At 42.7% G+C, this 27975-nt stretch overlaps 1 protein-coding gene across 4 annotated transcripts in view; it reads right to left on the reverse strand.

The window, feature by feature from the left end:
- Positions 1–27975, reverse strand: part of STON2 (stonin 2) — a 147941-nt gene that overhangs the window by 40254 nt on the left and 79712 nt on the right. For 3 of the 4 annotated variants that reach the window (XM_034642804.1, XM_011223760.3, XM_011223759.3), the window contains exon 5: positions 17497–17667. The exons of the other annotated variant lie outside the window; for it this stretch is intronic. In XM_034642804.1, coding sequence (XP_034498695.1) covers positions 17497–17667 — 171 coding nt within the window. The remainder of the gene's footprint in view (positions 1–17496; positions 17668–27975) is intronic. 4 annotated transcript variants of the gene reach the window in all.

A 27975-nucleotide genomic window follows, 5' to 3' on the forward strand; every position in this document is an offset into this window, starting at 1 on the left:
CATCAAATGCCAGGCCCTAGAAGACTCTTGCTTCTTCCTGCTTCCAGTGAGTTCTTCGTTTTTTTCCTCCTAATTTAATTATAGAAAAATAAACTGTGACTTTTTTTTTAAGATTTTATTTATTTGAGAGAGAGAAAGATAGCGAGAGAGAGAGAGCGCACGCGCATGAGTAGGGAGGAAAGGGAGAAGCAGGCTTCCCACTGAGCGGGGAGCCCGATGCAGGACTCGACCCCAGGACCCTGGGATCATGATCTGAGCCGAAGGCAGACGCTTAACCAGCTGAGCCACCCAGTGCCCCAAACTGTGACTTTCTGACAATTACCTTTTTTATTTCCTCTCTGCTTTGAGTCCTCACTCATTTTATGCAAGAAAGAATCCCCAAACTCAGAAGAATGGTCTCAAATAAAGCATCAATGTAGACAGCTTGAAAAAAAATTTTTTTTAAATAAAGTTGAATGATTTTTACAAAACGAAGACACTTGGATAATTCACACCCAGATCCAGAGACAGAACATGATCAGCACCCCAGAAGACCCCTTAGTGCCCTCCATTCTAGTTACTAACTGCACCCCTGCTCCCCCAGGGTATCTGCTATCTTGACTCTTCACACCATATATTAATTTATTTATTACTGAACTTTATATAAATGAAATTATATAGTATGTCCTCTTTATACTGGTGAGATTCATTCACTTGGTTGCACGTGGTGTGTTAATTTACATTTCTATGTCATATTGCATTTTCTATGCTGAAGTGTGTGGATGTGATGTGATTGATTTATCTATTCTGGTGTTGATGGACAGTTGATAGATTTCAGATTTCATTAACCGTAGTTAATGCTCTGTGAACATGCCTTTTGGGACATAATATGCGTGTGTTTTTCCTGGGTACATAACCAGGTATGGAATTGTTATGTCACTGGGTATGCGAAGTTGATCATACCAACTTACACTCCCATCTGCAGTGTTTGAGAGATCTGGGGACTCTAAATCCTTACCAACACCTGATATTGTCTGTCATTTTCATTTTATTTATTTTTTAAAGATTTATTATTATGAAGTTGTACACCGGCTGGTTATTTGGGTATAGGTCTTTTCCAAGTACCTTTTCAAGGCTTTTGTCCATTGGGTGGTCTGCTGTTTTAGAGTGGATGTGTTCCTTATATATTCTGGATACGAGTTCCCTGTCAGATAAATCCACTGCAAGTATCTCCTCTCATGATGTAGCTTGCTTTTAACTCTCGTAATAGTATCTACTGGTAAACAGCCTTAATTTTAATGTAGTCTAATTTACCCATTTTTTCCTTTATAGTTAGTGCTTTTCGAGTCTTGTTTAAAATGCATTTTTTAGGAGCTGCCTTATTAGAGACTGACTGGTGGGGCTGCCAGACAAGGCCCCAGCCTCCCTGAAGCCACAAGAGCTAAGCTAAGCCACCACAAAGCTCTTTCTCTGGAATTTTACTCTTTAGGGAATGAAAATGACACTGAAAATGGTTGACAGCACTAGAAGAAACCATCTGAAAGTCCTTGCCAGAGGCCCAAATTCTGTTCTACCCCCCTTTCTGAGTATGGCTTTTCAGCTTGAGTTCTGTTTTTTCTTCAATTCTGTGAGCACACCCTTCCCCTTCCCCTTCCTTTTCTTCTTCCAATAAACTCTCCTTCTAAAATAATGCCTAATTAGCCAGAGTCTATTTCTGTTGCTTACAACCAAAGAATCCTACTGAATCCTGCATTCACTCTCCCTATAGTGACATCATCTATTTTTATATATGGCACTAAACACAAAAGTACAGCTTGACTAGTCACACTGTGCAAACAAGAAATCTCACCTTCTTGAAACTCAGTCCTCATCCTTTCATGACTGAAGTATGATTTTTAAAAACTACGAACTTTCTGACATCCTAGGGCTGGTTGTGCCATGACACTCACATTAAGAAAAACAATGGCATTTTCAACTCATTGGCTCCTATAGGGAAATGAAGAAGGGGAAATCTAGCTAAAACTGCACATTCTCCAATAAAGCGGACAATAAAAAGGTACAATAGAGCATTAACCCCTTAACAAAGTATCCAGCAAAGACAGCTCAGCAGCTGGCCTAAGCATGATAATTACTACCTTTCTTTGCTGATGGCTATAATAACGAGTACTGATAATTTAAGTGGAAGAGCAAACAATACGTCCTCGTGTAGAGTATTATTTAAATAAGGAGCACTTCTAAAAATTAAATTATCCTGAATAGGCAGCGTGCGGGAAAGGGGTGACAATCTGTAGAAACGCTGTTATAATGGGAAGGGTGTTTGGGGAATCATCTCAATAATCACGTGCTCAGGCCCTTCATGTTTCACAAAATTAAGAGCACAGACCAACGTTAACAAGAGAGGTTTTTATTTTTTATTTTTTTGTCTGAGTCCAAGCTTTTTTTTTTTTTAATTTTATTTTATTATATTGTGTTAATCACCATACAGTACATCCCCAGATTCCGATGTAAAGTTTGATGCTTCATTAGTTGCGTATAACACCCAGTGCACCATGCAATACGTGCCCTCCCTACTACCCATCACCAGGCTATCCCCTTCCCCCACCCCCTCCCCTCTGAAGTCCTCAGTTTGCCTCTCACAGTCCATAGTCTAAGAGAGGTTTTTAAAAACAAACAGAAATTATAGCTCCGAATGAGTCTGAGCTGGCAAGTCATATTGCACTGATACAATTGTAACATCAGGCATTTCTGGATTACACCTTTTGGAAATGTTTTAGAAACTGCGGTGTTTTCTTCAGCATGACCTTAGTGGTGGCAAATCATTCCCTGAGGTTGACTGGGTTTGATTTCTCTAAAACATTCAAAACTCAGAGTCAAACCTGGTGGGTAAATTTCTCTAAGTATATTTCCTTCTTAAAAAAACATAGTGTGGGCTTCAGAGTTAGAGAAATCTGTACTCTGACACTTCCCGGTATGTGATCTTGAACACAAGACAGTCTACTTGAGTCTCAATTTCCTTCTACATAAGAAGGGACTAACAGTCTTTCTGATGGGTGGGGCTGATAAATGAAATACTGTATCTGAAGCTATTATATCTTTAGCTTTTACTCTTGTGACTAAGGAAGGAGAATGGCTTTTGTCTGTCCAGTGCAAACTGGTTCTGAAGGGACTTCATAAAAAAAGTTTACAGATTTTAGGCATCACCATTAGTGAATGACAAGACTTGCAATGTCTCTGGATTTAGGCAATCCAGCTCAGACCCAGAAATTATTTATTTTCTTTTTTTTAAAGATTTTATTTATTTATTCGACAGAGATAGAGACAGCCAGCGAGAGAGGGAACACAAGCAGGGGGAGTGGGAGAGGAAGAAGCAGGCTCATAGCAGAGGAGCCTGATGTGGGGCTCGATCCCATAACGCCGGGATCATGCCCTGAGCCGAAGGCAGACGCTTAACCGCTGTGCCACCCAGGCGCCCCAGAAATTATTTTTAAAAGGATTCTAAGAACAAAACACAATCATAGGGTCCAAGTACTAACGTTGGAGCATTTACACGCAGAGCTGCCTGTTGGTGTCAGAGGAGACCCAGACACCCATGCTCTAATTCTGAATCCATCCCTAGCAATGCCCATAAAGGGGCCCATGAACAAAGGGTAGCTACTGGTGCAGAGAAAATGGAAAGAACTGATGGAGGAAACAGAAGTTCTCAAAGGAAACCAGATTCATCTTTTACCCACAGACATATATGCTAAGGGCCTGCGGGAGGATCGGGGCAGGATGGCTGCTTTGATAGGCTGCATCTTCAAAATTCAGAGGGTGGGTTTCTGGGATGGTGCTAGCCAGGCAGAATTGGCTGGTCTTCTGATAGTCAAGCTTTGTTTGGTTCAGCAACTGGATTAACAATCTTTCCTTGGTATTTGCCCAAAATCTTACTCTGCCCTACTTCCGTGGGAACAGAAATAGGTCATCAAACACCCAAAAAATCTGGTTACCTTGACCCCTGGTTACCATGACCTCTTAGTGTCCTTATCGATAAAATGAGAAAAATTACACCTACCTCATGGTACTATGTGTATTAAATGAGATCTCAAGAAAAGCATCATTATAGTGTCTGACACATAGCAGTTGCTTGATAAATAAGTAATTACTGACTTTAAACAAAGAAGGAAATACCAAATGTTGCAAGTGAACTGCTAAGAAGATAATCTATAGATCAAGAGAAAAACTTAGTCTAGTCTGGATAATTCTACAATTTGTTGAATCTTGGTTTTGAACAATTGCTATTATATCTTGAATGCATATTTTCTCTAAATATTTTCTCTATACCTTCTTGTTTTATCTACATATATCTTAAAATTTTGCTTAGTTAAAAAAATTAAAAATCACTTAACTAATCATCCTTGAGAAAATCTATTCATAAATATCCAGGTCTTGTGCTCTGCAGATCTGACCTTTTCTTTGAATTACAGAGCTAGTGATGAGGTTCCATAGAGGATGGATATTTAACAGATGATGAAATATTCCTTCAGTCAATCCTCTGGACCAGGTATGGAGTTCAGAGGTCTGAATCTGTTTCGATCATGACTGTGTATCTAAGAGCATACAGTTAGTGGAGGAGTTCTCCTTCAGAGGGGAAAAACAGGAACTGTTCATTCTGTCATCATTGCCTCTTTCACATAATAGATGTGTATTTCCTATGGCGAGTCAGGGATAATGTGCCAAAGACCGGAAGAGACTGGGTCAAAGGTGTCATTATCTTGTTTGAGAATCCTCCATGCAGATGACCACCCTTACATTTCAAAAACAATGGCTCTCAAATCATTTGATGTCCATGGCTACTTTGGAAGAGCAATAAACAAGAAGACCACACACAGAGGACCCTGAATTAGGGCTGGAAGACCTGTCCCTCTGCCACTCAGAGAATTCATTTAACACCCTTGGGCCTCGATTTCCACATCTAGAGAGTGAGGGGGTTGGATCAGATAACCCTGAATTTGTCTAGTGTTTAAAACTCTATAATTTATACCCACTCTTCCACTTTTCTATTGTGAAAAATAGCAATGAAACCCACACCGCTTTCACCAAATGAATTAAGACATTGCTTTGATGAGACAAATGAAAAAAATAATAAAATATGAATTCATGTTAAAGATAAAAGTATGTACAGTGCCATCCTGCAGTCATCCCCAAAGACGCTCTTTCTCACCATCTACAGTAGCGACAGAACAGTATCTCTGAACCCCCCAAAAAGCTCATTTAATTACAACTTACAAACTGTCAAGTTTCTAACCAGAGCTGCAGACAGACAGGGCACTTGCTCCCCACTAATTGTGGTCAACACGTGAGCAGCTGATAGCATCAGTGGCAAGTGGTGACGTTTAAGTTATGTTGAACTGGGAAGCAGAATTGGCATCCAATTGCAGAACGGCCAGGGGTTATTCATGAGCTAATCATGGCTAATATTCTTGAGTATTTACTTTATGCCAGCACTTAAAGCCATGTGCTTTATATATGTTATCGAATGTTTGATCATCCCCTGTACTGTGTGGTCAGGAGACCAGGGCTATGGCAGCTCAGGGTTCTGGCCATGCTACTCAGTGGCATTATAATGACCACTCTTTCACAGAGGAGCTGGACAGGGGTGCACCTGTTCCTTTCTCCTGCACCTTCTTTCCAGGTCCAGTGATTCACATTCCTTCCTCTCAAGCCCTTGAGTCCCAAGCGATTGGACAGCTGAGAAAGTTTGATACTTGACCTGCTCTTTGACTCTTACAAGTGTTTTCCTCTAAGTGCCAAATGGTTCAATGACTACTGCTATCTTCCATGAGCAAATATACTGGTACCACTGGTATCCCTAGAGTGCTTATTGTGTTGGACATTAGTTCACGTGGTAGGATTTGAGCTAACAGCAAGACATATTGTAGACTTGGAGAACAGGTAAAAGGGAGCTTGGAACTTAGATTATCACTTTCTGGAAGACACAGCTGAATCTGCATTCCTTTGTGCACTGCACCTAGTTTTGTATCCCGCCATCGATAGGTACAGACCAGTATGGTATAGTGGAAAGAGCAATGGGATAGGAGGGAGTAAAGAACAAGGTCACAGGTCTCCATTACCCCCATTCCTGCCCAGTCATCTCTGTTCTGCTCTCCTCTCCCCACGCTGGAATAGAACCCTGATATTGAGAAGTACAAAATGTCAAGGGGTGTTTCTAACTCAGGAGGGGCAACGAAGAAGAGAAAAGGCTGAAATCTCTTTATCGGATTAAAAACACTAACGACTTTTAAATTCACACTATGTGCCAGGCACTATGCAAAAAAACCTTTTCTTAGATGATCTTATTTGCTTCCTACAAACTAGGCTCTATGAGAGAGACATTCTTATTGACTCCATATAAAGATGAAGTAAATGAGGCACAGAGAGGTTAAGTAACATGCCCAAGTTGTACAGGTAGGAAGCGGCAGAGCTGAGATTTAAGACAAGCTTTGCCACTGAAAACAAAGGGATCTGCTTTGTAAAGAGTTGTCTGAATGTGCTAGAAAGGGGCAAATTCCTAAGAAACCAGGAGACTGCTTGGAGCAGACCTTCTCTGGAACTAACTCGGAAGGGGATATCAGAAAGGAAAGTACCACGTTCCCACATACTATCTTTGTTGAGTATATTTTTGTAAATGAAGGAGGGGTCAATTAACATTGTCTAGTGAGACACATGAGCCTGACGGCTTGGCTACTTGTCAACCCAACACAGTTATTTCCTGGTCTTTGGCCAACATGGCATACCATACTGTCTCTGCCTAAGGAAGTGAAAAGCAGAATGGACACACCTGTGTGTGTGGGTGTGGGTGTGTGTAGGATTTGTGCAGCGTGGGCACAAAGCCCACAGGCACACCTTGCATTCTTGGCTAAAATTCCTTCCTCCTCATAAAGAAGAGAGATTATGTGATTGTTTTAGTCATTCGTTTCTTCCTGGAATGGCTTTGGGAGGGATATAGTCTGGCTGGGGTTTAAGCTCTCAAGTGGACCAAGCATAAAGGCAGGCTACCAACACCCTCTGTGTCTGTGGGTTTTGGTGAGAAAGGAAAGCTGCAACAACAATGTGGGCAAAGGCTGTCCTTTGCCGTGAAAGCCGAACTCTCTAAGGAGAGGAGCCAGAAGAGAAACTTCACCTTAGCTCAACCCTCTAGACTCTCTACCTCCACCTGTTCTCAAGATAAATTGAAGCTATTTGGCTTTTTGAAGCTAGAGAGTTCATGCTCTCTACAGAAATGTAATCAGTAAATCTCCCCTAAGTCATTCCCCGTACAAACTGCAAACTCAGTGAGACCAGAAGGGTTGTATTTTCTAATTCAATCAAATTCCCCCCATGCCTCCTGTACCTGGTTGATGAGTGAATATCCATCACACCTCCAACCTAAGGAATTCTTGCTTTTCCCTCCTGGCGGCATCTAGTCCAGGCTTGCTGCTTAAATGTGCAATGGCTAGCTCTAGTTTCCTAGTGGAAATGCTTGTATTGATCATAAATGTACTGGTTTACAAGAACCTGCCAATCCTCTTGAAAACTGGTATCCTTCTGGTTTTTAAAGCAAAGAGATTTCTGGAGTCCTGTCAACTTTTTGTGTGCTTATAATCACCTTTTGGTTGCAAACCTTTTGTGTTTCCATTACTCAACATTTAAGGTAAGAATTCTGTTTCAGAAACACGTCCTTGCTTATAAAGCCCATCAGTCAAAAAAGGACACTTACAGACAAATTAATTAAAAAGATAGAACCCCATGATTTCAATGTTCTTCTTGTTATCTTGTCCTCCTCATTTCTCCCTCCCTCTCTCTTTCCATTTTCTTTTTTTTTTTTTTTTTTTTTTTTTTTGGTCCACACTTTCATTCTGTATACTATCCTCTACAACCTCCTTCCAGGACCTTGCTTTAGTTCATGGGTTCTGTCACAAGACTAATCAATCCAATCAAGGAAAGTTAAGATCTGATCTCATGATCATCAATGACAAGAATCTAGGATTTTTTGTTTTCATTTCTTAAAGCATATTTTGGGTGTGGGATGGATGGTAGAGAAGAAAAACAGGATAAGTAAATCTGAAGATTCTTAAGGGCAAAGAATGTCCTGTTATCATCTTTGTGCCCTCCAGAAAGCCTAATTCAGCATTGTTGAGCCTTCAGCAAATGCTAACTGAGGAGCTCCTATGCAGAGTCAATGGTGAATAACATAGACTTGGGTGCTTGCCTCCCAGAGTCCTCAGTCTCAGAATGAGAAAAAAAATTGGAAAAAAAAAAAAAAAAAAAAAACCAACCAACCAAACAAAAAAACAACCCAACAAACAACCCCGCCCCCACCAAGAAATAGATCATTACAAACTGTGCTAAGTGTGATGAAATAAAAGAACAGACTTAGCAGGGAGCAAAAGTCAGGAGTTGGGCTCTACCCCGGGGCAAGGGTGGGGAGGGCTTGGTGGGGGAGATCAGGGAAGGTTTCCCTGAGGAAGTGACACTGAAGTGGAGACCTGAAGTATGAGTAGGAGTTAAGGGAGCTACAAATTATAAGATCTTCAATAAAGCAAAGGCTTTTTTCTACTTTTCAAACAACTGGAGTACCACTTTTTGTGTGTGTAGGAGAGATATGAATGAAATATTAGCAATTCATCCACATCTTTCTTTCTTTCTTTCTTTCTTTCTTTCTTTCTTTCTTTCTTTCTTTCTTTCTTTCTTTCTTTCTTTCTTTTTTTTTTAAGATTTTATTTATTTATTTGACAGAGATAGAGACAGCCAGTGAGAGAGGGAACACAAGCAGGGGGAGTGGGAGAGTAAGAAGCAGGCTCACAGCGGAGGAGCCTGATGTGGGGCTCGATCCCACAACGCTGGGATCCAACCACATCTTTCATTCCACATGCAATGGAATTAAGAATCCCCATATGAGCTGTCCAAGGTCACTTGGGCTAGGACTAGACCCCCAGGGCTGCTGGCTCCCAGCCTAAAGCCCTTAGGACTACACCAGAAGAACAGAAGTTTCGTGGCCACACCAGACTTAAAAAGAAGAGCTGAGGGAACTCTGAGACATACAGACATAGGGCTTATCCCATATTCAAATGGTATGTAGTGAGTCGGGGATAAAAGATTTTTAAAGGTGAACTTTAAAATTTTTGTGTAAGATTTATTTATTTATTTGAGAGAGAGAGAGAGAGTGCACGCGAGCGAGCAGGCTAGGGGTGATGGGCGGGGGGGACAGATGCAGAGAGGGAGGGAGAGGGAGAATCCAAGCTCAGTCCAGAGCCCAATGCCTGGATCTCACCACCTCAAGATTATGACCTGAGCAGAAACCAAGAGTCAGGTGTTTAACCAACTGAGCCACCCAGGCACCCCTAAAATGGAACTTTTAATAAAAGAACTCAGTGCTGCTTCTGCAGAATGGCTGGATATGTTCAGGTATTTCTGACCAAAATGTTTTTGTAAACCAGGAACAAAGAGGGAACCAGGCAGATTTCGCTGTCTGCATGCCAAGTGAAAACAGTACTGTTGTGGCAATGTGATCCAATCAATTCAAAGTGATATCTAAGGTCTACTGACTTCACCCATTAGCCCAAGAGGAACTACAATGAGCCCTAAACTCTAAGCTTAACCACACCTGAGAAGCAGCCCTGAGTTCACAGGCCTGGCAGTTTCTAAATGCCTGTGACAGCTCCTGGCAAGCTAATACCGCCTAAGCAACTTTCCTCAGCAGCTTCCCCAACTTTGTTCCTCTCTTTACAACACTGCTACACCAAGACTAACACCTCCATTTCTTAGTCTCCGTTAGCTTGCCTTCTCAGTATACAACAAAGATCCAGAGTTGACTAGAAGGACTGGTAAATGCAGAGGGGAAAACTCCATTCCGGTCCACTCCAGCTTCTCCAAACTTAGAAGCGAACACAACATGGGCAATAATCCAAGAGCTTCACCACCACCCTATTTGTTAAGCAAAGACAGTAAGAGAAAGGTTTCCAAAAGCTGCCAGGGGGTGTCTTTCACAAGAGAGGTCTCAGGAAGAAGGGAGGAAGAGATACTGCTGAATACCACTAACCCTCAAATCCTTCCCCACTTCACACCTCTTCAGGAGACAAAAGATTGGAAATGTACCTCCAATCAAAACAAGATCTCTCTCTGCCTCTCCAGGATTCTTAGCCCCTGCTTTGTGTTTGCCTCTTTGTCTCTGCAAAGAAGCGGCTTCATTGAAACATCACAGGGGGGAAAAAACCAACAGTTGTCCCCCAGACAATGAAGTTGCCTGCACACAGGCATTTCCAACGGAGGCAGGAGGCAGGCGACAAAGCCTGCAGAATTCTCAACCTGTTGCTATAGTAGCAGAAAGAATGTGATTCAAGCAGCTCTGCTGAGAGCCATATCCAAATCCCTCCAGCTCCCAAAGAGAACGTTAACCCTTCGCTGCCCGTTGTTGGGGGTAGAATCACCTGGGAAGACCCTTACATTTGGCTTAGGCACTGGATATGGTAGTCCTAGCATCCACTCACTCCACCCGTGCATTCACCCAATATCTCTTCATTCAGATTCTCTCGTGCTGGCTCCTAGGTTTTCAGTGGTAAACAATGCAGCTGTGGCCCTTGGCAATGAGCAAGAGGAAGAGTAGGATATTAAACCATTGCTCAAATAACAACAGATTATGCAGCATTAGTGTTCTTTGGGAGACACATGAGGCTCTCAGCAAAGCCATCACCAGAATGGAAACAACCTATCCAAGATAACCAGCTCGTAAATTAATTGTCACAGACTCTACATGGTCTGGGCCACTTATTTTATTGTTTGCATGTGCTAATCCGACAAGAAAACCACTAGAAATGCCTCTTCCAATCATATCATGCCTCCTACAAAGCATTAATTTGAATGAGTTTTTTAATCAAGTCAGCTTTCCACATAAAACAGAAAGAGCGCTGCTTGTCAGAGAAACCACTGCAGGCAACAGCGGGGGGCAGGTGAGGGCTCACAAAACACGTAGAAGCAGCACAGTCACAAGGACCCTCTAAGGACTGTTATCTCAACAGTCCCCACCCCAATTTACATATGTGGTCAAGACAGTAACAAAGAAACCTTAAGAAAGAGAATTTAGAAAGGACTTCCAATCTAGCTTACTTTCCCTAACACTGTAGTGCAGAAATCTTACAGAACTGAACACCGTCCTGCTGGACTTCTTTATTCCCATGGAGCATAAGTACAAGGAGGGAGGGGTTTCTTAGGAAGCTAAACTCACTTGGTAACGATATCCTCATTCGCTTTTTGTGAAACAAGACAGCATCGATCAGACTGCCGAGCAAAAGTGGAAAAACCAACAGGGCAGGTTGCTAATCTCGGATGGCCAGTAAATGCGATTTCGTGGAAGTTACATAATCTTTTGTCCCCAATTTCCTCAGAGGTAAATCTGACACGTTCTGTAGATCTAAAGACACAGAACGGTCAACAGCAATGCCTACACGTGAGTGGCCTGAAATAAAGTACAGCTGACCCTTGAACAACCTGGGAGTTAGGGGAGCCAACATCCCAGAGAGTTGAAAACCCACACGTAACTTTTGACTCCCCAAAACCTAACCACTAATAGCCAACTGTTGACCAGAAGCCTTATTGATAACACTAACAGTAAGAGATCTTCCCTCAAGAAAACCATATAAGTAAGAAATCTTTCCTTAAGAAAATCATAAGGAAGAGGGGTGCCTGGGTGGCTCAGTTGGTTGAGTGTCTGCCTTCAGCTTCGGTCATGATCCCAGGGTCTTGGGATGGAGCCTCATGTGGAGCTCCCTGCTCAGTGGGGAGTCTGCTTCTTCCTCTCCTTCTGCCCCTCCCCCTACTTGTAGCTCTATCTCACTCTCAAATAAATAAGCAAAACCTTAAAAAAAAAAAAAGAAAATCATAAGGAAGAGAAAATACATTCACAGTACTGTAAAAAACCCATGTCTATGTGGACTTGTGCAGTTCAAATCCAAGCTGTTCAATGTTAACTGTACTAGTTGTTATTCTTAGTAACACTGTGAAACATAGTTTCTGCCCTGGAGAATACCTGAGCAGTTCAATCATATTTAAGAACACTAGTTTCCGATCTTAACCAGAGGCACGTCTTTCACCAAGCAATCCTGGGAGAGATGGGCCATCAGAAAGGGATATTCACCCAAATCCCTTTTAACCACTGCAACACTGGGCTAAGATTTAGGAAAAGGTCCCAAATGATCCAACTAGATGGAAACTGGTTTCTTTTTGCCTAAGAAATGATGGTAGCAAACATGTTGTGTGATTTAAAGAAATGACTTCACCCTGACTTTGCAGTTTCTCTCTGCGAATCTATATTTCCCTGGCCTTTGACAATGGATTTGCCCATGTGACCTGCTTTGACCAACAGATGTTAACAGATTAAAGACATAATCAGAAGCTTGAAATGAGCTTGCTCATTGTGGCTTATGCTTTTTTTTTTCTTTTTATGTCTGCAATCACCATGAGAAGAATGTGCCCAAGCTAATAGTTGATCCCAGGGAAAGGTTGAGGGACATGTTGAATAAAGCCATCCCCAACTAAGCCAAGCCAAGGTCAGTAGATTCTCCCCACCCTAACCTGCAGAAAGAGGGGTTGATAAAAACACACTGTTGTATGCTACTGAGCTTTTGTGGTTGTTTGTAATGTAGTGTTATTGTTGCAACAACTGATACAGCCACTATAGTAAAAATTCACCTGTAGTTTAAGGATCAAAACTGTGCTTGCTGTGTTTTCTTAATATGTAACAAGTAATTTCCCCCCATTGGACTATAAGGTCCTCAAAGCAGGGTTCTATTATATCCCCAATGCCAAAGACTTATTCATGCAGTCCCTGCCATGTTCTAAATATCAGGGGATACAACAGTAACGTACAGCCATCTATCTGCACCTGTGAATTTTTGCCATCTAAGATCAGGTCAGTGTAATTGCCCAAAGTTGATCACAAAGTTTACTTATGTGGCTTGAAGTGTATCAAATCAGTAAAGAACTCTGAACCACTGGAGTGTTGTTTGCCTAAGTACAGAGGAACTGGAATCCCTGCATCTTTCAGTAATAGACAAGACCAATAAGATCACTAGCTTGTTGGTTTTCAATCCGAGGCAATCATTAGAGCCTTCTAAATTACAGATTCCCAGTCCCCATATATAGATATTTGGTTGAATAATCTGGCATAAGACCCAGACATGTATTGGGGTTTTTTGTTTTAAAGATTTTATTTATTTATTTGAAAGACAGTGAGTGAGCACAAGCAGGGGGAGCTGCAGGCCGAGGGAGAGGGAGAAGACGACTCCCCACTGAGCAGGGAGCCCAATGTGAGACTCGATCCCAGGACCCTGGCATCATGACCTGAACTGAGAGCAGCGGCTTAACCGACTGAGCCACCCACGCACCCTGACATGTGTTGTTAAAAAGGTCTCAAAGTAATGCTGATGATCACAAGAACTGTAAATGCCCCCCATCTAACAGAACCCCTCTAAGCACTGAATTTCTTACGCTGAGCTGCACTAAGCACCTGTGATGATATTAACAGACCAAAAAGTGAACACAGAGGTACCATCTCCAGGTGAGCACGTGAATCCATTAGTTGTTAGCATAACAAACCATTCCCAAACTCAGGAGCTTAAAACAACAGGTGCTCATGACTGCTCCTGAGTCTCAGATCCCTTTGTGTGATCTCTGCTGGGCCCACTCATGGGTCAGGTCAGCGGGCTGCTCTAGGATATCCTCACTCACATATCTGCTATTAGATCCCTATCCGCTGGGGAGACATGGGTCTCTGGACCACAGCAACTGAGTCCAGGGGCATCCATAAAGTGACCGGGCTGGATTCTAGGTGAGCCAGGAGACTGGTGTGAGGCCACCTACGACCTACGCTGGGGACAGTACATATGCACACTTTCACTTCTGCACATTCTACTCACCAGAGTAAGTGACAAGGCCTAGCCCAGGTTCAGGGTCTGGGTAAACACACCCTACCTCTAGATAAGGGGAACTACAAAGTCATATCACAAGAGACTAGCTTCAAAGTCTATTATACAACCGAAGGGAGAAAAGGCTGCCTTAAGCCAAACAGGATTTGTAAGTGTGGGCCAAAGTTTTCCCCTAACCTCAAAAAGTCATACACTCCCCAGGGTGAAGTTTCGTCTAATATTCCGCATTTCTATTCCCGGCTGCATACGCATACCTTACTTATTCCTCAAGACCTCAGTCTCAAAAGAAAACAAAAGAAGTCTATGTCTCCTCAGCACTAGTTCATATGATCCATTTAGGGTTTTTAAAGATGATGTGGATGACATGCTGTCCTTATGAGGACTTGTTGAGGGCCAGTCTCGCTGTGATGTCTCTTCTCGGCATAGGATGTGCCTACAGATAGACGTGACCAAACGATCCTCAGGGCTACATCCTGCAAAGGACTCCACAGCATTCTCACGAGGAGCACCAAAGTGTAAGAAATATTGCAGGAAAAAGATAACACACTGGGCCAGTAAAGAGCCCCGCGGAGCAGGAAACGGGCGCTTACTGAAGATTATAGGCTGAGGCTAATTATATTCTAGCTGCCGGCTGCTTCACTCACCCGTGTTTGACTGTGCTCCCCTAGGAAGTGCAGTAAAAGGACGGTGGCTGAATCCACAACTGTATCCCTGACCCACGCCCTAAGATGTACAGAGCCTGGCTGGGATGCAGCAGGAGTTAACACAGCATCCCTACAACTGAGGTGTTGCTTTCTGGTTTTTAGAAAAATTACTATGACCTTTGGGTTAGTTCTACTCAAATTCTCTAAACACCTACTTGTGAGTTTTGGGACAGCAGAGGGTGGTAGGGAAAAGAATTCCAGCAACCAGAAAACACAGGATGGCAAGACAAGTGGCCAGGGCTGGGTCGTGCCTGGAGGCTCTTTGGAAGGGATGTGGAGGATGGATGGAGAAAGCACGTGCTGCTCACACACAAGGCTGTCTTAAGTGCATATATGGTTTCCATTTATATGGCCAGTTTTTTTTTTTTTAAGATTTTATTATTTATTTGACAGAGATAGAGACAGCCAGCGAGAGGGGGAACACAAGCAGGGGGAGTGGGAGAGGAAGAAGCAGGCTCATAGCGGAAGAGCCTGATGTGGGGCTCGATCCCACAACGCCGGGATCACGCCCTGAGCCAAAGGCAGACGCTTAACCGCTGTGCCACCCAGGTGCCCCAATATATGGCCAGTTTTTACTCTGCTTGGTATCACTGCTCAGAAGACTAAGCAAGAGGAGTGGGTGAAAAACAATGAAATGAAAAGAAATGCTAAATTCACCATAAAGATGCTTCAGAAAAGCCAAATTCAATAAGATACTGCATCTAATTTAGTTTGAGAAGAAAAACTACAAAGTTCTAAAAATGTGTGAAACAGGCCATCAATAGGAGGGAACACTGCCCACTCTCCTCTTAACTGTCTTCTGCTCCCAAGCACGGAGCACTGGATCTGGGAGACAGGAGACGAGCAGGTGTCGCAGCGCTAGCGATGTTTTTGTTTGTTTTTTTTAAAGATTTATTTATTTGAGTGAGAAAAAGAGAGAGCACAAGTGGCCAGGCAGAAAGAAAGTCTCTAGCAGACTCCCTGCTGAGTGTGGAGCCCAACAAGGGGTTCGATCTCATGGCCCTGAGCTGAAACCAAGAAAGAGTCAGACAGACGCTTAACTGACGGCGCCACCCAGGTGCCCCACGGGATCGTGATGTTTTCTACCTGAAAGCGTAATAACCAAACTGCAAATGCTCACAAAGGCTGGAACTGCTTCCAGGGCTGTTCACTCCACGGGCGGCTCAGAGTGGCATCCGTTTGCTTTTCAACCGCAACTGAACAGAGTCACAAAATAGAAACTGCGCATCTCCAGGTGAAATCACCATAAGGGATCCCACCCCCATCTTCTGCTCACTCGGCAAAAAAGTAAGTGGCATTGTGGGATGGTCTTTTAATGAGCTGGCTGATTGGGCTGCAGTCAGACTATGCTTTTGATTAATTAGCGAAAGGGAAACCAAAGCGCTAAGAAAGCAAGCTACTGGTATTACCACCACAGGGACATTGACAGTGACACTGCTGAAGAATTAGGGATTTCTTCTCAGAAAAAGACAGAATGTCAGAAGAGGGGTGTGCAATCTAAGAAGGGGATCTTCACCCTGCTCGTGCTCCTCCCCACTTCAACACACACATGCACACACACACACACCCCCCAACTTCATACCCTTCTTGGTACGCTACTTTTTAGGGCTATTTCTTACTGCTGCTCTAAAAAGCTAGCTATGTGAAGCACGGGCTGCTGCTCCTAGAGAATCCTTACGTTGCCCGCACCACGGAGCCCAGGACGAACCCTGCAGGGCCATCCGGGCACAGGGAAAACGTTCACACGTGTCGTGGGAGTGCCTTGGCTCTGGGCAATTTCTGTGGCAGCTTCTCCCCTGCTCCTAGGAAACCCCTTAGCTCAGCATCTTCACACTCTAATGTAACCACAGTGTAATTCCTCGTGGCTGTTCAAGGAATGGGGCCATCGCAAATATACTCCAACAGGGTAGTATCAAATTCACATTACACATAGCTTTATCTTTCCTACAACCTTTTTCCTGAACTCTCCCCAGGTATTAAAGTTTGGGATAGGCCAGGAACCAGAGGGAGCAGCTTTATTCCTTCACATTCAGTGCAATCAACGGCTTGTGTTTAGAATAAATATTTGAAACTCAGAAGCCTGTTAACAATGCAGCACTTGATTACTCTGAATTACTCTCACCCACAGCAATTGAGGGAGAAGTCCTTGGCACCAGACCCACGCAGAAAACCTGCTTCCCAGCCTGCTCCATTTGCCTTCCAACGCTTCTCTCAAAGAAGTCTCAACACACTATACAAAGATCTCAGTTTTCTCCCTTAAATACCACATGAATCCCACATCGAACATCTGACTTCCTTCTTTCCAGAGCACTACGGTTTGCTTCAATACTTCCATGTTCATATATATTTAATCAGACCAACTTATCTTGCAACTCTTTTACTCAAACCCCTCTGCTAGCATCTTTCATTCAACACTGAAATCTTTTTAAAAGGGTTTTTCTGTTTGCTCGTTTTGAGACAAAACGTCATCTTGGGTCTATTTTAAAGCTATAGTAACAAGCTACTTTTCAATTAGTCAGAGGTGCCCATGTATTAAAATGGCCACAATCCTTAGCACTTTTCCTCCTTCAAAACCTATCTGGTAAATAGTCTTTTTTTTTTTTTTTAAAGAGGGCCAAAAGGGTAAACTGTACTAACCAGAAGTAATTAGTATGTTAAGTTTTGTTTCAAGGCCAGGCTATCAGGTTACAAGTTCTAATAAACCCTGCTGGGGGAAGACATTTCTTTGTCTTGGGACCACTGAGAACTAACCAATCAACCAAACAAAACACCTTTAATTCCATCGGAAACTCCCCCATCTAAACACAACTGAAAAGAAAAGCCAACACCAAAGCAAATAAAATGAATGAAGTGTTCCTGCTGCTGGCAGCCCTTACCATTGGGAGCAGAGGCCCCCTCCGGACCCTCGCAGGGGCTCTGGCTCCTCCTGGGGTGGGGTAGGGGTGGCGAGGGGTCCAGGCCCTGGGTACAGGTAGAGGTATGCTCCGTGCATGCTTGAACAGGACTCACCGCCGTCTGCCTGCCTGTCTGCCACTCCGTCCTCTCGTCTGGGTGGGAAGGGCCAAGATGGGGAAAAAAAAATGTGCAGGTTACTCACTGGCCTTCCCAGGCGGGCACACCCAGGAGGAGGGAGAGGCCAGGCACAGACACGGAGATTCTTCAGAGGCTGTGCCTCAGATCTTGCTTCTGATTCCTTTTGTTAATACTTCCTGAACTTTAAACACAATCTGCACAGGCGCGGGTATTTTGGGGGAGGCAAATAACACTTGGGTAATTAGATTCCAAGAGCTTTGTGCAAAGGTTACTTTGAAAAGGCAATGCTTTAGTGCACATACTTTTATATTTAACTCTGTAATTTGTTTCCACTGTGTGTGAGCATTAACACTAGCATACACACATACACACACACACACACACACACACACACACAAACCACTAGTACAGGAAATGAGAGCAAGGGGCAACCTTGGTGCAGGGCCTAGAAGGCCTGGACCAAGGCAAACCTGGGTGTGATTTAGACAATGAATTTCTCTACCTTTTAGGCTCTAACTTTTAGAGAAACAGGATTCTCCACTGTCTCCCAGAGCCGGTGAACCTTCCCTTATACAAGAGACACATGCTTGAAATAGGTATCCAGAAATCAAGATTTTAGAAATGGCTTCCCATTGAAGATGCAAGAACTTGTTACCTGATAGCCCGGCCTCTGCTAAATCCTGAAATGAAGCCTTTCATAAATGGAGTGATCCTTCAGCAACTTGTCTGTATTTCAGTAGAAGGAGATGGAGAGATGGAGCCCAGGGTGAGGAGGAGGGAATTAACCCATATTAGTACCAACCACGGACCAGGTTCTTCTCTCATTTAATCCTGAAATGCCTTTAGGAGGGAGGTATCCTTCCTCCTCTCTCACATGTGAGCATACTGAGACTCAGAGGTTAGGTAACCTGGCAAGGGCTCACCCAGCTAGGGAATGGAAGACCCAGGATTTAGGCTCAGGTTTGCTTGAATCTAAGACCCAATGTCATCACACCATACCACCAGCTCTGTCACCCACAATTCCTGAAGAACTAGTCACCTTTTTTCCATTTGTAGTTTACCTAACGCTAGGTTACCTTTTCTTAAGTTTTTTACCATTTCCAAAACGAATATGCCATGAAATAGAACTCTGCAGGATGTTAAAAGGTATAACAAAGGTTAAGAAGAATATTCTATATAGGTTTCTTTATGGTGGCTTTTCACAATCTTTAGTATACTGACATGTATTGTGACTGTCCAAGCTCAGGACCTAGTGTGCCATGTTTCCTTTCTCAAAGCCTTTTGAGTGGGAGGAGGGGAGCTTCTGGGTTTGGGAAACACTGTTCTACAGCTGGGTGGTGGTGGTACTTTTCTCCCCCTCTGCTACAATCTGAATGTGTCCTTCCAAAATTCACATGTGGAATCCTAATGCCCCATGCGGTGCTAGGAGGTGGGGCTTTGGGAGGTGATTACACATCAAGGGTGGAGGCCTCATGAATGGGATTGGTACTTTTCTTAAGGGGATTCCACACAGTAGCCTAGCCCCTTCCACCACGTGAGGATACAAGAAGTCTTCCTCCCAAAAGAGGACCCTTACCTGACCACACTCTTACCCTAGTCTCAGACTTCCAGCCTCCAGAGCCATGAGAAATAAATTTCTCGTAATAATGAGCCACCCAGTCTGTGGTACTTTGTTATACCAGCCCAAATGGACTAGGATACTTTCCTTACCCTTTTTTTAAGTTTTTCTTTTTAACTTATAAAAGAAAATTCATGACAAAAAGTTCAAACATTATATAAGGGTATAAAAGAAAAAGTAAAAATCAACCTATTCTTTGTAACCACAAGTCCCATCCCCCAGAGGGAACCACCGTTAGGAATTTCTTAGGAATCTACTTTAGACATTTTTATGCATAGGAAGCATATATGAATACCCTTTTTAAAATAACACATTTGGGATTAAAGCATACCCATGATGTGCTACCTGGCACTTAAAAAAAATATATTGATGTAGCTGAAATTTTCCACACAAGCACAGAGCATTGTTACTGATAAATCAGAGCCAATAAAAGTAAAAGGTAGAACTATAATATGAGATTGCTGTTTTATAAAAGGGTCCCCTGTGTGGGTCACCGTATGCTTCGTGACTCAGCGTCAGAAGGCCAGCCTGCCCTGCCAGCTCTCTGTAGTAACCTGCATACTTGATCCTCATGTGTACCACGGGAAGGATTTAAATTTACCTCATATCATGGGTTGCTGTAAGGATCTATAACCATGATGACAATGACACCCCAGCCACCATTTATTGAGCAGTTACTCTGTGCCACGCACTTTTCTTAACGCCTTCTATGTATTAATTTGACTAAACCTTGCTCTCGACAACCCTGTGAAGTAATTGTTACTATTAGCTCATCTACCGACTGAAAGAGCCATCTCACCGTGCGTATCCAGCACACAAGTCCATGACAAATGCCTGAAGTGGGATTAATTAAGTAAATGTGATGTCAGCAACCCTGATCTTTGCCATAACAATACTTCTCAAATTAGCACTATAAAGTGGATCCCATTGTTCCCTTAAGAATAATGTTGTAATTAAGGGTTCTGTTCCAAAACCTCACCTTGCCTTACTATACATTCTAGACAAAATAAAATCTTGTAAAAACAGAGCTGCCACAAATCTCATAATCACTCAAAATAACAAGATGAGGTTCCATGGCTCAGAGATTTTGAGAGCCTGGCTCCCACAATCCCTCCTTTTTACTGATCAACAAAATCAAATCCAGAAAATATGTGGGTCTTCTCGAAGGGTATATACCTTATTACACTACCTTAGCCATGAAATAATTTTTAAATGTACATACACTTCAACCCCATATGATTGCTCAAGGGACTCCAACATATTCTATACATATGTACAAAATATATTGCATCACAAATCTGACATAATATTAATATACAAGTTACAACAAGCATTGAACATTTAATTAGAAGTAGCCTTCTCTAACCGAGATGCCCTTCAACAGATGACTGGATTAAGAAGCTGTGGTCCATATATACAATGGAATATTACTCAGCTAACAGAAAGAATGAGTTCTCAACATTTGCTGCAACATGGACAGCACTGGAGGAGATAATGCTAAGTGAAATAAGTCAAGCAGAGAAAGACAATTATCATATGATTTCTCTCATCTATGGAACATAGGAACTAGGAAGATCGGTAGGGGAAGAAAGGGATAAAGAAAGGGGGGGTAATCAGAAGGGGGAATAAAGCATGAGAGACTATGGACTCTGAGAAACAAACTGAGGGCTTCAGAGGGGAGGGGGGTGGGGGAATGGGATAGACTGGTGATGGGTAGTAAGGAGGGCACATATTGCATGGTGCACTGGGTGTTATACACAACTAATGAATCATCGAACTTTACATCAGAAACCAGGGATGTACTGTATGGTGACTAACATAATAAAAAAAAAATTAAAAAAAAAAAAAAGAAGTAGCCTTCTCTGCCTTTGAATTTCAAAGGTCATTTGAGAAATGGTTTGACTGACTCATTTCTCTTATAAAAACTCTCCAGCGATAATGTGAATCGATACCACCTTATTCTCTCAATACATTTTTCTGTAAAACACACAGGCCTTCAGAATTAGTCTACCGGGTACGTTCCCCTGTTTAACATGGTAGCGGAAGCATCTCTGGAGTTTGAGACATCACTCCAGGCCTTAGCTTTGGTTCAGCATGTCCATGCTCTGGCCTGATCCTCCTGTCAATCTCTTTCTCTCATTCTTTTTTTTTTTTTTTTTTTTTTTTTTACCTCCCCACCCACCTTCTTACTCAAGGAAAGCCTGGAAGGTGAGAGGGGCAGACTGAGAGAAAGGAGGAGGACGAGAGACTCACATTCCTTTAGTGTGGTTATAGCTGAGTGGATACTATGCATTTTACTCTAAGGGTTTAAAAAAAAAAAAAAAGGCAGGGACCTAACTCTTCCCATCTTCCAGCTCTGACCCTCACACCCATCTTAGATAATAGCTGTCAGCACAGTGCCGAGAATATGGTAGGAGCTTGTTCATTTGGCGCAGGGTGGGGGGGGATTTATCCTCATCTTGTTAGCATAACCTTCATGTCCACTGCATTATTTTTTATTCTCAATTACGTTCAGCACTGACCGTCCTTGCAGAGAGAAGTCTACACGGGGTATAGATAGCGCAGCCCTGCTCTGACATATGCACACGTTTAAAAGACATAAACGCTTGCTTTGGCTGCTCTGCAATCAGGAGCTGGGAAGGAACAACAGCGCTCGACAGCATCCAAGACAGGGCGTGGGTCCCCGTTCTACTTATGATCTGATCAAGTTACAGGTCAGAGTTCCAGTTTCCCGGTCTCTCGAGTGAGGAAAAGATCATCTCCCTCACAAGGCTGTGATTGAAGATTAACCGTAAAACATTTCATGAATGGCACAGCAGCACACAAATACCAGGTAGGCCGAAATCAGTCAAGCAGAGAAAGACAATTATCATATGGTTTCACTCATTTATGGAACATAAGAAGTAGGAAGATCGGTAGGAGAAGAAATGGAAGAAGGAAGGGGGAGTAAACAGAACAGGGAATGAACCATGAGAGACTGTGGACTCTGGGAAACAAACTGAGGGTTTCAGAGGGGAGGGGGCTGGGGGACTGAGGTAGGCCGGTGATGGGTATTAAGGAGGGCACATATTGCATGGAGCACTGTGTGTTATACGCAAAATAATGAATCATGGAACTTTACATCAAAAACTAGGGATGTACTGTATGGTGACTAACATAACATAATAAAAAATTTTTATAAAAGAAAAAAAAAAAATACCAGGTAGTGACCGTCACCGTTCCTGGCTCTCTAAATGCATTGGTGGGAGAATGTGCTAATTGCTTTAAAAGTGGAACCATGTTGTTTCTGTTGTTCCTGCTCTCCCAGCTCATGGCCTAGTCAACTGCGGTTCCGAGGTAGGGCCATCAGGATACTAACTAGAAGGTGAGCACAGTTCCAGTAGAAAACAGACCCGCTTATTTTCATGAAAACACAGATTTTCCTCCATTCTTCTTGCTTTATCACACCATCTGAACTACTTATTTTTAGCAAAATTATAAAACTATTTTTAAACTTAATTATAAAAAATTTCAGATGTATATGAAAGTGGAAACAAAGGTGTAACAAACCTCTCCACATACGTCAGCAGCTTCAACAATTACCAATTCACTCAAATCTTGTTTCACCGATTTCCCTACCCACTCTGGATTATTTTGAAGCAAATTCCCAGTATCGTATCGTTTTATCCATAAACATTTTTGTATGTATCTCTAAGAGATAAGGATTCTGTGTGTAAACATAACCAAAATATTATTACATCCAAAAGGGAACTATAATTACTTAATATCCAATATCCTATCAGTATTTAAATTTCTCCAAATCTATTAAAGGTGGGGTTTTTTTTTTTGGCACTTTGTTTAAATCAATCAAGCAATTGATTGATAAATGCTGTCATTTTTAATCTAGAGCTTCTTTTTCCATCTTTATTTTTTCTTTGCAACTTATTTGTTGAAGCAGCTGGTTCTTTTGTCATAGAGATTGTCCCACAATCACGTTTTGATTTGATGGTGTGATTTATAACATGTTCCTCTGTCCCTATATTTCCTGTGAATTCACAGTTAAATATAGGGGCTTGATCAAACTCATATTTGATTTTTGGATAGAATAGTTGATTACTCCATTTTCATGCACTTAGCAGCCATTGAGAATCAGTGTCTAGGCATTACTTCGTGGGGCCTGGAAAGTGGTGATTTTCTCCCATTATTTCTTCATCTATTAATTGGGATGCTATTATTATTAAAAGTCTATATTTGACTGAAATGAAAGCATGTACTTCCCATGTCCATTTTTGCCCATAAAGTGTTGGACAATATATCAGTTCCTTTCTATCTACATATCTCGATGCTGAAAATATAATTTTAAAGTTTAATTTTTAAAAAGACGACTCCATCAGATTTCTGGGGGAAACAACTGGGAAACATTATTCAGAAACCTTCAATCAAAGGGCAGAGAAGGGCAGGTCCGCAGTACATCATTCAGATTCAAATGTGATTCTTTCAATTGTGAGCTCTAGGAATCTGCTCCTCAAGGTTTTTGGCATTCTTACCCTCAGTTTTCTCATCTATAAAGTAGGGATAGTAACTCCTACCTTAAGACTTCCTTGAGGATGCATGATAAAGTATTCAAAGAGCCTGTTCCAGCGTCTGAAAAATCGCAGATGCTCAATACATTATAATTACTACTAGTTGCACCATTGTCTCCCCCCTAACCAGCACAGTGCCTGGCAAACAGCAGTAGCTCAATAAATGCTGAATGAATAAATAAAGTGTTGAATGACTTTGTCCCAAGCTGATGATGCTTTAATATTTTAAGATACTGGGGATATAGAAGTGAACAAAAAGTTCTGCTCATGAATTTATGCAGGAATGGAAAAGGGAATTATTTGCTCCCAGGGTAATTATTCCAGTTGGCATTTTTGAAAATAAGTACCCACGGGAAAATTAGTAACCCACGGGATCAGGACAAGAGAGGGGAGCATGACCTCAACTACATAGGAAGAGATGAGAAGACATCAATTTTCACCAAAAGACAAATACACCTGTACTGTCATCATATTTGACTTGACCTGAGGCGCATTAAGGGCTCATTCAATGTAGTGGGTTCACCTGTGTCCCACAAAAATTCAGGCTGAAGTCCTAAGCTCCAGATCTGTGAATGTGACCTTATCTGGAAATAGTCTTTGAGAATGTAGTCAAGTTAAGATGAGGTTTTACTGCATTAGGGTGGGCTCTAAATCCAGTGACTGGTGTCCTTACAGGAAGGGACCAGAATCATCGAGATACACGGGGGAAAAAAAGTCAGAATCGGAGATAAGAGTTATGCTGCCATAAACCTAGAAATGGCAAGGATTGCCAGTAACCACCAGAAGCTAGAAGAGGCAGGATGGACTCCTTCCTATAGCTGTTTGAGGGAACATGGCCCTACTGACACACTGTTTAGGATTTCTAGCCCCCAGAACTATGAGAGAACAAATTTCTCTTGTTTTAGGCCACGCAGTTTGTAGTAAGTTGCTATGGCATCCCTATGAAACTAATATGTCCCGTGAACCGAGACCAAAGGTATGGACCAATCAGCCTAGCTTTGGCTTCAACTGTATAAGTAAGAAAGAGAACAAAGTTGGGGGGAGGAGTGATCCTAAACAAGAGAACCTGATCCATTTTAATTCATCTCATTTCAACTGGGTTTATGACTGGCTCTTCAAAGCTATGCAAGTACCAACAGGCAAGCCTGCTTTACCTGAAAAGCAGGTAGGCAGTAGTCATGGAACTTGTTGGCAATGATACTTTGGGAATAAGCACACTCTCTGTGGAGTCTGGCAGGGAGAAAGGGGAAACAATGCTGTCCGGGCAGGCATGGTGGGGGAAGCACGCTAGCCTAGGCACCCACCTTTCTATCTTCACTGTAACTCAGGAAGGCTCTATGGTCTACTGGTGAAAATCCCGAGCACTCCTCTAGCCGCCTAACCACGCTGAGCCTCAGCATACCGTCCCCTGTACTGTGGGAAGTCAATGCAATGATGTGGTAGAGAACCTGGCTTGGTAGCTTAACAAAACCATTGTCTGGATATTTGTAATACAAAATGCCGGGGGGTGGGGGGAGGCATTCACAAGCTTTCACTGAGCCCTTTTTGTGTGCCAGGCACTGGGCTGGACACTGGAGAAACTAAGAACTAACAAAGAAACTAAGTCTTTTATAAATTAGTTGTATTAGGGATGCAGGATTAGGGATGGCTTCTTTTTTTTTTTTTCCTTAAATGTCTTTTAATGTTATGATAATGTTTTACAATAAAATGCTTAAAATTAAAACTCAGAGCTATTTTTTAAAAGATGTGGGAAAAGCTGTCACAGGCAGCTGTTTTGTTATTATTTATTTAACAAATACATGTGTATATATTTACAACATTGCTCAATCCTTCGGCAAGGCAATGCCCTAGGTACCTAGGTACCTAGGGAGACAGTGCTGCCCTCCAACTTACCCCCACCCACTGCACACTAACACGGAGTCAGCAACACATGATTTCACACTTAATTGGTAGCTAATTATTTGATATGTGCTAGTTTTATTTTCCCCGATTAGCTCCCCCAGGGCAGGAATTATCTCCTTTCATACCATCTGTTGGCACCTACTCGAAAGCCCACCATGCCCCCGGATTAGCTGGCCGCATATGGAACTAGGCAACTGACTTCTCTCTACCCTTCTGGAAAACAAGCCATGACAAGCTGCCCAGTGGTTATGTTAGGGCAAGGAAAGAGGCAGAAGAGACCGTGACTATCACTGTGAGGGTCGGCTTCATCATTTCCTACCGGTTCGCCCTGAAGTGGCACCACTGGAGACCATAGAGCGAAGCATGTAAGTAGGACTAAGGGATCCGCCTACGAGGCACCAGTGCCCAGGAGACAGAAGTGAGCGTGTATGCACACGTGCATGCACGTGTACCACACCTGAAGCCTAAAGCTAAGAAAGGTCTTCTGGGTGAACTTAGCATTTTATTGTTCTATTGTGACAGCCACACATGCTTGGGATACTTGCTGGAAGCCACAAGGAGGACTTGGCTCCACACACCTTTGGGAATGTGGGTAGCAGTGTTATGTGCTAGACATTGTGCTAAGTTCTTTACATCTACTCTCATTTATTCCATTCGGAGGCCTTACCAGGTCTCCCTCAACCTGTTTCAGTGGTTGGGAAACGGCCCAGAAAGGGCAGAGCCCGGACTGGATCTCATGCCTCGGTGAGTTCAGCACAGACTTTCTGCATGATACAGATCAACTCTATGGCAGGGTGTGCTGACAGACCCAGGGGCAAGCAAAACCGTTAAGTCCCTAGCCATTTTTCTTCTGTACTTGAAGACACCGTTCACCAGTGAAGTAATGAACTTTGACTGGAGACTCAAATGATTCCACAAACTTGGCCTATAGGCATATCTCCAGCCTTGGACAGAGGAGAAAAAAAGAGAATCCTGCTGCAGCCACCAAAGTAAGTTGAAAAGCGGCCTCCTCCCTCCCCTGCATGCATAGCAGCTAATTGAGGTTAGAGCCATAGAAACCAAACAAAAGGCTCCCAGGAGCCCACACAGCCTGGCCTAACTGCTGCCAGCCACTGTGGAGGGGAAAAAGGGAGCCCCTCCCTCCTTCATTCCTCAACAGCTTAATGAAGATTTGGCCTGTCATCTTCCCAGGGAACAAATTCCACGGCTGTCTGAAAGAGACCGATTTTTATTATCAAACCACACAGCAGATCCGCCTTTGAAACCAAAAGTCAGCAATAAAATGGGCCATAAACATGTGAGGTTATAAGCCCTTCGAGAAGGTGACTGGATTTCTCCCAGCCCTTGGGCCTATCAAAACCAAACTCCAAGGAAGTTCCTCAATGTCACCACTGAGGCGAGGGGGAAGGCTGGTGGAGGTCACGCGCTCTCAGTGCACTACTAATACAGATGGTGTGCTTTGTAGGCCAGGACCTCCTTGGGCTCAAAGCTACAGGCTTAGCTGCCTGCTGCCATCTACCAGCAAATGAGAATATCAAGCTTGCTTTGGGACGATTCTGAAAAAAGTCACATTGACACTCTAAAACGTCCAAGATTCTAGCACATAAATGACAGACTGAATGAATGAATGAACAAGTTCTTCACATACAGCATTAAGCAAGTATTATCTTTGAATATAGCAAAGAAAACCCAATCATTTTTGTGATAAAGTTTTTTTTTTTTTAATATTCTTTAAATCTCTTTTGGGGAATAGAAATTCCAAGGAAGACATCGTCATTATTCAGATATTACAGTATTTTATTATTAAGGTCTCCGACTGGGTCTGAGTATATCAAACCGACCTCAGTGCCTTGAAATTCTTTGTCATCTTAGAACTAGGCTGATAAGTAAACTATTTCTGGGACTGAGTTGTGTCTTAAAAGGGAAGAAGCTGTCATAGGGAAAAAAAGATACATTTGTCCTTTATGGATCCAAGACATGGGAATAATAGTAACGATAATAATAATTATTATGGTTTTATTGGCAGAGCTGACATCTATGAAACTCATCTACTTTATCAAGCATTTTTCTAGGAGTATTAAATACAGTCTTTTCATTCACCTTTGCAACAACTCTCTGGAACTGTTACCAGGTTCTAATTTAGTATACAAAGAAACTGGAGCTCAGAAAAGTGAGTGTACTATACAAGGCCGAACTGCTAGTAAGGAAGGAGCCAGTGTTCGTTGGGCAGTTAGCTGCCA

The sequence above is a fragment of the Ailuropoda melanoleuca genome, chromosome 14 (genome assembly GCF_002007445.2).
Source record: "Ailuropoda melanoleuca isolate Jingjing chromosome 14, ASM200744v2, whole genome shotgun sequence".
NCBI lineage: Eukaryota > Metazoa > Chordata > Mammalia > Carnivora > Ursidae > Ailuropoda > Ailuropoda melanoleuca.